This window comes from Podarcis filfolensis (genome assembly GCF_964270895.1).
Source record: "Podarcis filfolensis genome assembly, chromosome: 17".
Taxonomy (NCBI): Eukaryota; Metazoa; Chordata; class Lepidosauria; order Squamata; family Lacertidae; genus Podarcis; species Podarcis filfolensis.
The window spans coordinates 18,706,912-18,720,342 of NC_139621.1; the positions used below are offsets into that span (position 1 = coordinate 18,706,912).

Consider the following 13,431-nt stretch of genomic DNA (forward strand, 5'->3'; position numbering starts at 1 on the left):
TTAAAACTGTTACATAACAACCCCAACACTCTAACCAACTCTACAACATACGGCAACTAATTGCTTTCAACTAAAAACCTGTTTAAAGTGATGTACAGTGGTACCTCAGGTTAAGTACTTAATTCGTTCCAGAGGTCCATACTTAACCTGAAACTGTTCTTAACTCGAAGCGCCACTTTAGCTAATGGGGCCTCCTGCCCGATTTCTGTTCTTATCCTGAAGCAAATTTCTTAACCTGAAGCACTATTTCTGGGTTAGCGGAGTCTGTAACCTGAAGCGTATGTAACCTGAAACGTATGTAACCTGAGGTACCACTGTATGACCCGATACATAAACAAAGAACTTCCACGCTTTCCCCCGGCGGTAGCTGTGGCTGTAAGGTAAGCTCTGAAAATGGCCCACTACTCACTTGATCCGAAGAACCCCACAAAATCATGCACAAAATCCAACCTTTGTGTTCACTTTAAGAACACACGTGAGACCGCCCAGGCTATCAAAGGTATACACATCCAGAAAGCTACCAAGTACTTGAAGGATGTGACCCTGAAGAAGCAGTGTGTTCCCTTCTGTCATTACAATGGTGGTCTTGGCAGATGTGCCTAGGCCAAGCAGAAGGGCTGGACACAGGGGTGTTGGCCAAAAAAGAGTGCTGAGTTCCTCCTGCACATGCTTAAAAATGCTGAGAGCAATGCAGAGCTCAAGGGTCTGGATGTAGACTCTCTGGTAATTGAGCACATTCAGGTTAACAAAGCTCCCAAAATGCGCAGGCGGACCTACAGGGCTCATGGTCGCATTAACCCATACATGAGTTCTCCTTGCCACATTGAGATGATCCTCACAGAGAAGGAGCAAATTGTCCCTAAGCCAGAAGAGGAAGTTGCTCAAAAGAAGAAGATATCTCAAAAGAAACTGAAGAAGCAGAAACTGATGGCTCGAGAATAAACATCTATTCAGTTCACAAAAAAAAAATTAAGTTAACAAAAAACAACCCCCCCCAAAAAACGTCCACCCACTCTCATAGAAGTTGGTCATTTGAAGAAGGGATGGTTAGCCTCCCTCCATTCTGTAAGTGGTAGCCATGTTAGTCTGCTACAGCAAACAAAACAAAACAAAACAAAACCACACCAGAGTTTTGCAGTGCTACAGGCTATAGTTTATGAGGTGTGTCTGCTTCCACTGATAGATCAAGCAGAGTTTAGGGTTTGGATGACACACTAAGTTGTGGTTCATAAAAATGCCACAGGAGGATGTGTGAGCCTGGGGGAAGCTAGGCTCATTCTTGTCTGAACACAGCCACCACCTTCCAATTTCATTACTGCCAACGTGGTTTTATTTTTCACAGATATAAAACAATTCTGAGCAGCTGATGAGAGAAAGAGCAAAGATCAGGCCCAGAATGTGGGAAATTGCTTAATATATTTTCATTTGCCAGAGCTCTCCCGAGCTTCAAAGGAACCAAATGAAATGTTACATATATACCTGTTCTGGGGACAGAACATAACCCCAAATGTTGAGCTGGCTAATTGAGCCGACAAAAGACTCTGCTGGATTAAATCCTTCTCCTCTTTGGTCCTGCTCCTGTCCAAGAACTAATGCACCCCCACCTATTCACAAAAGGAAAACAGAACAAGAAGATAACTGAATTGGGCTCCCACCTTCTGTGCTGTAATTGAAAAGCGTAAAAACCCCTCTCAATCAATATGCATCATTGTTAAGTAATATAATCAAATAAATATGGAAAGGTCCATACCAGGGATTTCTGATCCTACAGATAAACCACTGCCTCCATCGGATAATTTCCCATCGATATACACTCTCCAAGCTCCATCAAGACTTGACCAGGTCACAGCAACGTGATGCCATTTACCATCGTTCACAGAAGGGCAGTCTGTAATACTCTCCTTCCCATTCACATAAAGAACCCACCTAATTAAGAGAGAGAACGAAGAAAATGATTCATCTTTGCCCAGGGATAAGGAAAAAAATTGATTTAAAGGTGAACCTTCAAAATTTGCACTTTCTGAAATAATTTGCAAAATGAAACACAGCCATCCTTTGAAATGCACACCTCTGCAGTTGTCCAGCCAAGTAATGTGTATTTTTTAAAAGCATATATTAGGGTAAAGCATGTATACAAAAATGCTTTGTATTTAGGGGAAACTGCTTCACTAGAGAGCCTGATTACCTGGAAAATTTTCAAGGTTGTGTGTGCAGCAAATTACAGCTCTGCCCATGGAGAATTACGTGGTTCCCAAGAATACTGAAATTCATCTAGAGGGTAACACAGCACTGTTTTCTACTTCACACCTACCCGTTGTAATCTGTAAGCAGAAAGGCATTGTCACTTCCATTTTCCACCGCGTAAGAGATGGGAGTCCCATAATTAGTAGTGTCTGCCGATTTCATCCAGAACGCACATGTGATTTCGCTGAGCGAGGGGAGGACGCTGTCAAGCATAACATAGCCATAGATCCCAGACACGTCAAAATCCAGATTAAATCTGGAAGACTGTTCTGCAACAAACGGGAAGGGGGAGGGGAAGTTTCACTGTTTCAATGGCTTGCTAAGAAACATGCTTGCCTTCAAAATGAACAATTTCGTTTGCTTTTCCACTTATGCTTCCCACATTAGTGAACTACGGAAGTTGATCCTGAGACAATCCTAAAATGCCTGGTTTCTGTAAGAAGCACCAGCCTCCGAACATATAGCCAGAAATCTAACATTCTCCTTTTTAAGGGACTGCGAGCCTGCAGAAAACATGTCACTTTCTTGTTTTTGGATGGGATTGACTGTAACAATCTGCTTTGAGGTTGGATCTCACAATGCCATCCCAAGATTCTTCACCTCTTGCCTACAGACGTACCTCTGTTGCATCAAAGACAAACTAAGATCTATGGATGAAGGGTGTGATAGAAATTTAATAAATAATAATAATAGCAACTACATCTTGGATTGCCATCAGGACTGAAGCATGCAGTCAGGGGAAGGTTTAAGCCTTCCTTCTCCACCTGCCATCACAATGAAAACGCCCCTCCCATAATTAATATTTTTAAAAAGGCTCCCAGTGTTTCATGGTAAGCTAACTCTTACCACGCAATGCGTTACACTGATTGGTAGAGAAAACGGAATAACATGCAGATTTGCAAAGCTTTGGCAAGGAGAAATGCTCATAATTTGTTAGGGATCAAAAAGAATTACCGTATTTTTCGTCCCATAGGGCGCACCGGCCCATAGGACGCACCTAGTTTTTTTTTGGGGGGGGGGGAAATAAAGGAAAATATTTTTTCCTTTATTTCCCCCCCCCAAACCAGGTTGGGGAATCCAAACCAGGTCGGGGAACAGCGGGATGGCAGCCCTCCGCCTCCCCGCTGTCCCCTGAGCTTGTGGGGCTGGCGCTGGGGAGAAGAAGAAGAAGAAGAGTTTGGATTTGAGATCCCGCCTTTCACTCCCTTTAAGGAGTCTCAAAGCGGCTAACATTCTCCTTTCCCTTCCTCCCCCACAACAAATACTCTGTGAGGTGAGTGGGGCTGAGAGACTTCAAAGAAGTGCGACTGGCCCAAGGTCACCCAGCAGCTGCATGTGGAGGAGCGGAGACGCGAACCCGGTTCCCCAGATTACGTGACTACCGCTCTTAACCACTACACCACACTGGCTTCTCCCCAGTGCCAGCCTCCAAACCAGGTCAGGGAACAGCGGGAAGGCGCGCTGTGCCTCCCCACTGTCCCCTGAGCTTGTGGGCTGCAGGCTGCTGCCCGCAAGCCTTGCGAGCCCGTGGGAACTCCCGCCAGGCTTGCAAGGCTTGCGCAGAGCTTCCTGAAGCCTGGAGAGCGAGAGGGGTCGGTGCGCACCGACCCCTCTCACTCTCCAGGCTTCAGCGAAAGCCTGCACTCGCCCCATAGGAGGCACACACATTTCCCCTTCATTTTTGGAGGGGAAAAAGTGCGTCCTATAGGGCGAAAAATACGGTAATGGCAGGGCTGCCTTTTTCACAAAGTGCAGGTATAGCATTATTTATTGCAAGACGAAAGTATACAGTATCATATATGTGTGCTACAGCACACCAACATAATATAAAGCAGAGTAGGAATAAAATCTTTTCCATGGTAGCAAGGACTGAATGCATTGCACTGCCCAAAATCTGCTCTGAAGCGTTGCAGGGAAGCGTTGTGGATTCTGTTGCATGGGCAGAATTCGTTCTGTTTATGCAGTAGCTTCTTGCATAAAACCTCAAGCATTTGGAGGAAATCCAGCGGTAACACTGGAGTTCTGTACTGTTATAAGAAATGAAATTGCCACTTGAGCAGAGACAAAAACTCTATATGCCGGTTTTCTATTTGCAAAGGTTTCCTCTTTTTTTTTTAAATCATTTTTATTAATTTTCCAATAAAAAACATCCAATTAACATATCAAATCAGAATCCAATAAAACTAAAAAAACTAAAATAAAAAGGTCGAATTATCTTCCAAATTGTAATTATTAATTTTTTGGACTTCCCATAGTCTGGACCTTGAAGCATAACTCCAAATCTCAATCTTGCCTCTCATCGTTATTTCCATATTTCCACATCTCAATTTTAACACTCTAACTTCTTGTCTCTGGCTCTGCGATTCTCAATCATGTCAGAAATCATATATCCTTTCGTTTCCTCTTTTTAATGGGATTGGATTCGGTATTTAAATCGTTATGATCGTGAACATTGCCCTTTGCAAAATCTCCTACATTCACGGCAGCCGTCCGGTATCAGTTCAAAACTGCACTAGCGTTGCCATGAAGCTTTGCCAAGCCTTCCTTCTCCTGATACTTTGGTCCTGTGTACCTGTTTCACACCTGTTGCCTGTAAAGCCAGGGGGACATTTACAAATGTATGCGTTCAAGGCATCCACACAAGTCGCTTGGTTTGCACAGGGATTGGAGTCACACTCATTTATGTTCACTTCACATTGCGGTCCTGTGTATCCTCTGACACAGTGGCACCTGTGGACCAAAAAACCCAAAAGCACCTTTTAGTGCAGCAGTCCACAAAACAAAATCCTGGTTGTTCTGAGTGAAATGAGGGAGCAAAGCAGAGGGGAAACCGGTGCTAAAAGTTCCAAGCAGCCTGCGCAGATGGCCAGTTTGAAAAAAACAAAACCAATACAGAGGTACCTCTGGTTGCGAACGGGATCCGTTCCGGAGCCCTGTTCGCAACCTGAGCAGAACGCAACCCGTGTCTGCGCGTGTCGCAATTTGCTGCTTCTGCGCATGCGTGTGACGTCATTTTGAGCATCTGCGGCGAAACCCGGAAGTAACCCATTCTGTTACTTCTAGGTCGCCATGGGACACAACCTGAAAACGCTCAACCTGAAGCAAACTCAACACAAGGTATGACTGTAGTTCACTATTTTGATGTGCTTTCGAACTGCTACGTTGGCAGGAGCTGGGACCGAGCAACGGGAGCTCACCCCGTCGCGGGGATTTGAACCGCTGACCTTCTGATAGGCAAGTCCTAGGCTCTGTGGTTTAACCCACAGCACCACCCGCGTCCCTCTACTAGGGAGTAAGCACCCTTAAACTCAACAGGGCTTATTACTGGGAAAAACACGTACAGAGCTGTGCTGTAAATGAAGCTACTGCTTGTCGCTTTTTACCTGTAGCCATTGATAGCATCACTGCAGGTGCCTCCATTTTCACAAGGCCTGCTGAGACATTCATTAATGTTTTTTTCACAGAGGGTACCAATAAACCCAGACGGACACTTGCAATAGAAACCTCCAACCCGATCCTCGCAGGTAGCTTTGTTTAAACAGGGGTTTGAAAGGCATTCATTTATCTCTGCTTCACAGTGAGTACCTGAGAAGAAAGGTGTAGAGAGGAAACTTAGGGGTGGGGGAATAGGAGCATAATGCCTTTACTGGGCAATTTTTAGATTTCAGGAACTTTGACAGATTAAAAAGAACAGAGATGAAAACTAAAGAATATTCCAGATAATAATAATAATAATAATAATAATAATAATAATAATAATAATAATAAATGTTTTATTTATACCCCGCCCTCCCCGGCCAGAGCCGGGCTCAGGGCAGCTAACACCAGTAAAATTACAGTAAAAACATAATAGGGGGGGGGAACCCCAATTTAAAATACAGGTTAAAATGCAGTTTAAAATGCAGCCTCATTTTAATGAAAATGAAAACAACAACAGTGATTTATTAGTTAGGTTAAACACAACACTAACAAATGCACCTTTCCTCACCAAAACACCCTGGGGAAAGTTATTTAGGCGTTGCAGCAACATATTTTGCTAGCATATTAATGTTTAAAATCTTTGCCAATCTTTTTCATGTATCAGAGTTCCTGTTTAAAATGCTAAGGGACTGTATGAATCTGAAATGAAAGCTATATCTTTATATTTCTTTTCAATAAAAGCTGAAATCCTCTCAATTCTATCAGTACAGAATGCACTGAGGCTGTATTTAAACAGAAATGTCTGAAGGCAGTGGTGCTTCTAAACAAACAATGACAAAAATAGCCTGGTGTACTTCTTACAACACACGTCAGAAGATGAAGCTTACACCTTCAGGTGTTTTCTCCTGCTAATGTCTGCGTAGAAAGATGCTGTTAAAGGCAGAGGAACAATATAAAAAGCTGGCAACTCTTAATACAAACAAGTCAGTTATTTACCCGTGAATCCTTCTGCACACAGACACTGGTAAGAATTGGTACCATCAATGCAGACTGCTTCATTCAGACATGGATTTGAACTGCATTCATTTACTTCTTCTTCACACTGCAAGCCTTCAAGCAACAATGGTTACAGAGCATTGTTAACAGTTCAGACGCATGGAAGAGGCAACCCTAAAAAATACTGAATTGGTCGTTCTAAAAATCTATTCAGGTTGAACAGAGTCTCCATGTTTCATTTACCACTTATTATGTGGTTCCTCGTGTGCTTTCCACCCACAGCATGAGTTTCCAGGTTTCAAAGTAAGCCATGTGGCACACCCACATTGCACGAACTACCATATTTTTCGCTCTATAGGACGCACCTTTTCCCCTCCAAAAATTAAGGGGAAATGTGTGTGCGTCCTATGGAGCGAATGCAGGCTCCTTGGTTTCAGTGATAGCAACGCGAAGCCTCCGAAACGCAGAGGGAGCGCTCCCTCCGTGCTCCGGAGGCTACGCGTTGCTTTCGCCGAAGCCTGGAGAGCGAGAGGGGTCAGTGCGCACCAACCCCTCTCGCTCTCCAGGCTTCAGGGATAGCTGCCTGAAGCCTTTGGAGCGCAGCGGGAACTCGCACTGTGCTCCGAAGGCTTCGGGTTCCTTTTGCTGAAGCCGGGAGAGTCTTGCTCTCCTGGCTTCAGCAGAGAGGTAGAGCTGCGCAACACCCCTTCAGCCAAGCGGGAGGAGAAATGGAAGGGACTCCGTTTCTCCTGCCGCTTCGCTGAAGGGACACTGAGCAGAGAGGGGGAGAATTTTTTTTTCCTTGTTCTCCCCCTCTGAAACAAGGTGCGTCCTATGGTCGGGTGCATCCTATAGAATGAAAAATACAGTATTTATTGTTCTCCAGTACTGCTAAGGAATCTGACAATCTCCTTTCTTTTTGCAGTACAAATTAGAGCTCCTTGCTGGACACTGCATGGGCTCAATGGGCTACTACGTGGCTCGGTTTGCCACAAGTTCTATAAGGCAAAGCTTTAATTCCATTTTCATTTTCTCAAGGAGGATTTTGCTTGAGTTGATGCTCTAGTCTAGATGCCATGCTAAGCTATAGTTAAGTGCTACAGGGACAAGCCTGAGTGGCCTTGGGTTTGTTTGCTTCGTCGCCCCAGTACAGCCACAGCAAAGGAGACTAGAAGCAGCTCGAATGGGATATGCCCAGAGATGAAAAGAGGGAATAATACCCCTATCCCGCTCATCCCATCTGGGATGGCAGATTAAACTGATAGAAATGGCAGGACTGATAAACAGAGTTGGAGATCAAGACAAAAAAAAAAAAGATTTAAGAAAGACTGGAAATCTTTTGTAGATTATTTGGAAAATTATTGTAAGCACATCGAAAAGTTAACAGTAATAGAGTACTGTATTTTTCCATGTGTAAGACTATATTTTCCCCCAATTTATAAAAAGTTTTTCGTCTTATACATGGAACGTTGCAATATATAAATACAGTCATAAGGTAAAGGTAAAGGGACCCCTGACCATTAGGTCCAGTCATGACTGACTCTGGGGTTGCGGCGCTCATCTCGCTTTATTGGCCGAGGGAGCCGGCGTACAGCTTCCGGGTCATGTGGCCAGCATGACTAAGCCGCTTCTGGCGAACCAGAGCCGCACACGGAAATGCAGTTTACCTTCCCGCCGGAACGGTACCTATTTATCTACTTGCACTTTGATGTGCTTTCGAACTGCTAGGTTGGCAGGAGCAGGAACCGAGCAACGGGAGCTCACCCCGTGACAGGGATTCGAACCGCCAACCTTCTGATCGGCAAGCCCTAGGCTCTGTGGTTTAACCCACAGCGCCACCTGTGTCCCTAAAAAATATAGTCATATCTTGGGTTAAATATGCTTCAGGTTGAGCGTTTTCAGGTTGTGTTCCATGGCGACCTGGAAGTAACAAAACGGGTTACTTCTGGGTTTCTCCGCTCACGCATGCGCAGATGCTCAAAATGACGTCATGTGCATGCGCAGAGAATCGCAACCTGTGCACGCGCAGACGCGGGTTGCATTCTGCTCAGGATGCGAATGGGGCTCTGGAACAGATCCCGTTCGCATCCAGAGGTACCACTGTAAATTTATTTCTTAATTTTGGGCTCAAAATATAGGCCCCATCTTATACATGGGGGCGCCTTATACATGGAAAAATATGGTAAATTCAGCAGTAATAATTATGGAGATATAAAAAAAATGAGAAAATGGAAAGACAGGAGTTAACCAGAATATGCAGCAGAAAAGAAAGTAATGAAGTGAAACAAGGAAAGGGCAGGGAAAAGTTGAAACTAAATGTGTATTTGGATTATTATCTATTGCTTTAAGTGTAAAATGGAAATGATAAATAAAATTTTAAAAGAAAAGGAGACTAGAAGCATCCACTACTATTTTTTAAAAAACTAATCACTGTTTGTTATTATTTCTGACAGTTACAAACTGTGTTTAGTCTAAACTATGGTCATTGAATAAGCCGGGCTCAGAAACTGTGGACTGAGTCTGGCTTTTTCAATAAACCATAGCTTAACCACAGAGCTTGTTCTTACCAGACAAAATGGGCTCATCCACACTTCACATGTGTCTGAGTGGTTTTCTACTTGTCCCACACTTTCTAGTCCAAGCAATTTCCCATTTCCACAGAAAAACCATTGCATTGGAGCCAATGTCAATCCACAAAAAAATCCGATTTTTCTCTGGGTTTTCTCTGAGATCTCTAGTATGGATACATTGCTGATCAACTCCCATGCTCTATGTATTCAAGCTTTGAAATTCTGACCATGCACCAAACAGGGGCCTGACCCCTTGGTTTCTCACTTTACCCGCTTTGAGGCCACAGCTGGGTGTTCTGACGCACTGCAACACCATTGCAATGTGCCCAGGTATTCTCTAGAATGCGAGGATTTCCCACATCTCAAAAAAATGTAAGCGCTTTGAGGTTGTTGTGTTGTTTTTTTAAAAAAAGTTTAAGGGGCATACAAGTTACATTAAATAAATAAAATAGGCAAAGTATCCAGCAACCCACTTTCCCGCAAACTCTTGGCGTAAAGGCTACTCCCACAACAGATATACTGCTATGGACCTAGAGGAGCACACACCATAAAGCAGTGATGACCAAACTTGGCCCTCCCATTGTTTTGGGACTACAATTCTCATCATCCCTGACCACTGGTCCTGTTAGCTAGGGATGATGGGAGTTGTAGTCCCAAAACAGCTGGAGGGCCAAGTTTGGCCACCACTGCCATAAAGTAATAAACAACCTAAATGTGGTTCTCCTTTTTTGCATAAAAAACCAGAACACCTTTAGCTTTTGCTAGACCTAATCCTTCCACTTTCGTTTTTGTTTTTGCCAAATTACTCTGTAAAAACTTGCTCATATTTATTCCTAGTGCCTGTTCCAAGACTGACAATCTGGGAATACAGAACTTTTGCACTTTTTATTGTTCTGTTGGAAGAATATTTCAGGAATTTCTTCTCATTTTTATTATGATTGCACACTGTTTTTAAATTCTCTGGCTCTTAATAGATTTTATCTGTTTGTATTTTATCTTATCAAGACACTCTTGAGACTCTTTTACAGCAAGTAACTAACAAAGTATGGAGTTTCAACAAGTGAAAGGTTGACTGAAGAGACCACCTGATTTTGTGTTAAGAAGGTTGCTGCATCAAGAAGTCAGGCAGTACTGGCCTGAATCAGAAGAAGGCAGTTTCATACTCACGAAAACTGAATTTTAAAATAAATCTCCTAGATCTTACCACCAGCATTTTTATCTCCATAAATACAAGTGCTAAATCTTAGACTGTCAGCACAATCCCAGCTATTTCTACTTTGGACACAGTTTGGTTACTGAAGCTAAGCAGACCTCTCTCTGTAAGCTGCCAGGATATGGGAACCATCTATAAGTTGCAAAAAGCAGGGTATACGGACCATATCAGTGGGACAAGCTTTAAGATAAGTATGAACTGCAGCCTCTGACATCTTAAATAAGCCATTTTCTTGTATAATCAGAACTTCTAAAACATGCACCATTGTATCAAATTCCTCTACATCGCAACCATAAAAAGTGTACTGAATATTTTATCATCAGCTGACTGAAAAGGTCCAATTTCTTGCAACTAACAAACTTATTCCACAGAAGGCAAATAATTTAAAAGCGAAATCAAGTACAGTGGTACCTCAGGTTACATACGCTTCAGGTTACATACGCTTCAGGTTACAGACTCCACTAACCCAGAAATAGTGCTTCAGGTTAAGAACTTTGCTTCAGGATGAGAACAGAAATCGTGCTCCAGCGGTGCGGCGGCAGCAGGAGGCCCCATTAGCTAAAGTGGTGCTTCAGGTTAAGAACAGTTTCAGGTTAAGTACGGACCTCCGGAATGAATTAAGTACTTAACCTGAGGTACCACTGTATGACCAACACTTGGTTTTTTCTTCTTCTTTTTAACGTATGCAACCTGGTGTTGACGCCTGAGTTCATCATTTGTCACCTGTATAGCCTGGCTGGCACTGGCAAATGAAAGTTGCATTGCCATCCTCGCAAATCCCTTTGTTGAGACAGGGGTGTGACTTGCACTCATCAATATCTGTTTCACATTTTAAGCCTAAAACACAACCCAAAAGAACAAAAAAGAAAAATATATATATTGGGGTTACTAAGGAGGGGCAGGGGAAGAAACAGCAAACTAAAATTGCAAATGAATATAACATAAATAAATAAGTATATACAAAAAGGTCGGGATTCAACTTGTGTGTCTTTGCAACTTCTTCTACTTGTGCAAAATGGCTTTCCCCTCTACTCTACTCTCCTTTGCAACTGCTTCTACTTGTGCAAAATGGCTTTCCCCTCTACTCTACTCTCCTTGGGAGCCATCGTGGTGTAGTGGTTAAGAGCAGTAGACTCGTAATCTGGTGAACTGGGTTCGATTCCCCGCTCCTCCACATGCAGCTGCTGGGTGACCTTGGGCCAGTCACACTTCTTTGAAGTCTCTCAGCCCCACTCACTTCACAGAGTGTTTGTTGTGGGGGAGGAAGGGAAAGGAGAATGTTAGCCGCTTTAAGACTCCTTAGGGTAGTGATAAAGCGGGATATCAAATCCAAATCCAAGCCCCTCTTTCCCCAGCCCAACAACCCATATATTGGCTTGGGGTGTGTGTGTCTGGAGAGCCTGGTACCCCATTCCTTTTCCATATCAGGACACTTGCTGTCTTTACAATTTCTTTTTACAATTTCTTTTTTCAGCAACACAAACTTTTAAGTGAAGTTTCTAAACCCCATCTTGTATCTGTTCAGGATGCGAAATGGTTTCTATGCATGTTTTTATTGTTAAGTTGCTTCAGAATCTTTCAGGAGAAGCGAATAATCAGGAGAAGCGAATAATCAAGTATTTCAGAATGAAATGTGAATAAATAAATAAAAGTTTCTAGCTAAGCGAAGTGCTGCTTAAATGTAAATACACAGTATTAAAATACATTCTATGAAAACAATCCATGCCATCTAGCTAAAGTTATAGGACATGCAGCCTGGGCTTGTTTGTGGCTTCAGAAATGGTTCCTACTGAGTTTGTTGTCACTTAATCCTATACACCAGGGATGGGGAACATGGTATCTTCTACATGTTTGGACCAGCATGCCCAATGGTCAGATGATGCAAACTGTAGTCCATCAACATCTGGAGTAGGGTTGGGGGTTGGATCATCCAAAACCGGGTTTGAGGTCCATATCGTGATATCGGTTTCATAATTTTTGACCTGGCAATATATCGCAAATCATGATATGTGTGTGTGTGTGTGATATGCAAAAATTCCAATGTTAACTCTGCTGGCTCAGCTCCCCCCTACATCCTGCAGGGGGCAGCGAGTCACGAAAGCAGCCACTGGCAAAAATCATAACGTGGGGGAAACTGTGAAGCCAGCGAATGCCTCTACATAGCTCGATCCTTATTTCGGACATTGTGATATATTGGTATAGTGTGATGATCTGGTGACAGATCGTAATGCTGAAAACCATGTATCGCCCAGCCCTGTTCTGTAGGTCCACGGGTTCTCCATCTCTGCTACACACAGTAACTAGGGAATATGCACCAACGAACTTGGTGGGACCCTAACCTTAGGAGCAGGCTGCACATCCTATTAATACTGATGTATCAAGTTAATTGTTACTAACAAGCTTCAATGCTTTCCGTAGGAGTTAGTCACAAACAGTTGTACTGGAGCCACAGGTGCAAGAGCTCACGGTGGAAAAAACCCCTAATACATTTTCTCTCCTTCCACTCACAATTATTTGGACCCAACCCTTTGTGTGCTGTACAAGATGCCAATCGACACTATCGTTTACCTTCATATCCAGGGAAGCATATGCAGATGTACCCACTTCCAACATGCTTGCAAGTACCATTTTTGCACGGTTCCAGGAAACACTCGTGGAATACCTGTTTGCCAATGGAAATAACACAGTTTGTTAAGGAAGCAAAATGCAAGCAAAGCCAACCCTGAAAGCAACAAACTGGTTTACCCTCCCCAGAAGTATAAGCTAGGCTAGTTAAATAATTAAATAAACGTCAAGTCCTAGTAAGTGACATAAGATTATTCTATCATATGCTTGAAGGTTTGTAGGGTTTTGTCCAAATCGAGTCTTGGGCTAAATTTAGTATTTTCCATGGCTTGAAATATTCCCAACTGCTTGGGTTGAATTGCAGAACACACGGATTGAATATGGAGAACTGTTCTGCTTTTCCCATGCACAGTTTTGGCAGCT

The 13,431-nt window shown here is 43.2% G+C and overlaps 1 protein-coding gene and 1 pseudogene across 3 annotated transcripts in view; one reads left to right on the forward strand and one right to left on the reverse strand.

The window, feature by feature from the left end:
* The window catches only part of SVEP1 (sushi, von Willebrand factor type A, EGF and pentraxin domain containing 1), a 135,649-nt gene that overhangs the window by 54,760 nt on the left and 67,458 nt on the right, over positions 1-13,431 (reverse strand). For both annotated transcript variants that reach the window (XR_014542952.1, XM_083592578.1), the window contains exons 21-28: positions 13,012-13,105; positions 11,167-11,280; positions 6,661-6,774; positions 5,628-5,829; positions 4,817-4,974; positions 2,312-2,513; positions 1,751-1,926; positions 1,480-1,604 (exon numbers count right to left, since the gene is read on the reverse strand). Coding sequence is in view for 1 of the 2 variants with exons in the window: in XM_083592578.1 (XP_083448704.1) it covers positions 1,480-1,604; positions 1,751-1,926; positions 2,312-2,513; positions 4,817-4,974; positions 5,628-5,829; positions 6,661-6,774; positions 11,167-11,280; positions 13,012-13,105 (1,185 nt within the window). In the remaining variant the exon portion in view is untranslated. The remainder of the gene's footprint in view (positions 1-1,479; positions 1,605-1,750; positions 1,927-2,311; positions 2,514-4,816; positions 4,975-5,627; positions 5,830-6,660; positions 6,775-11,166; positions 11,281-13,011; positions 13,106-13,431) is intronic.
* On the forward strand, positions 357-946 carry LOC310753186 (large ribosomal subunit protein uL22-like; annotated as a pseudogene). The gene has a single exon. The product of its transcript is annotated as a large ribosomal subunit protein uL22-like (transcript).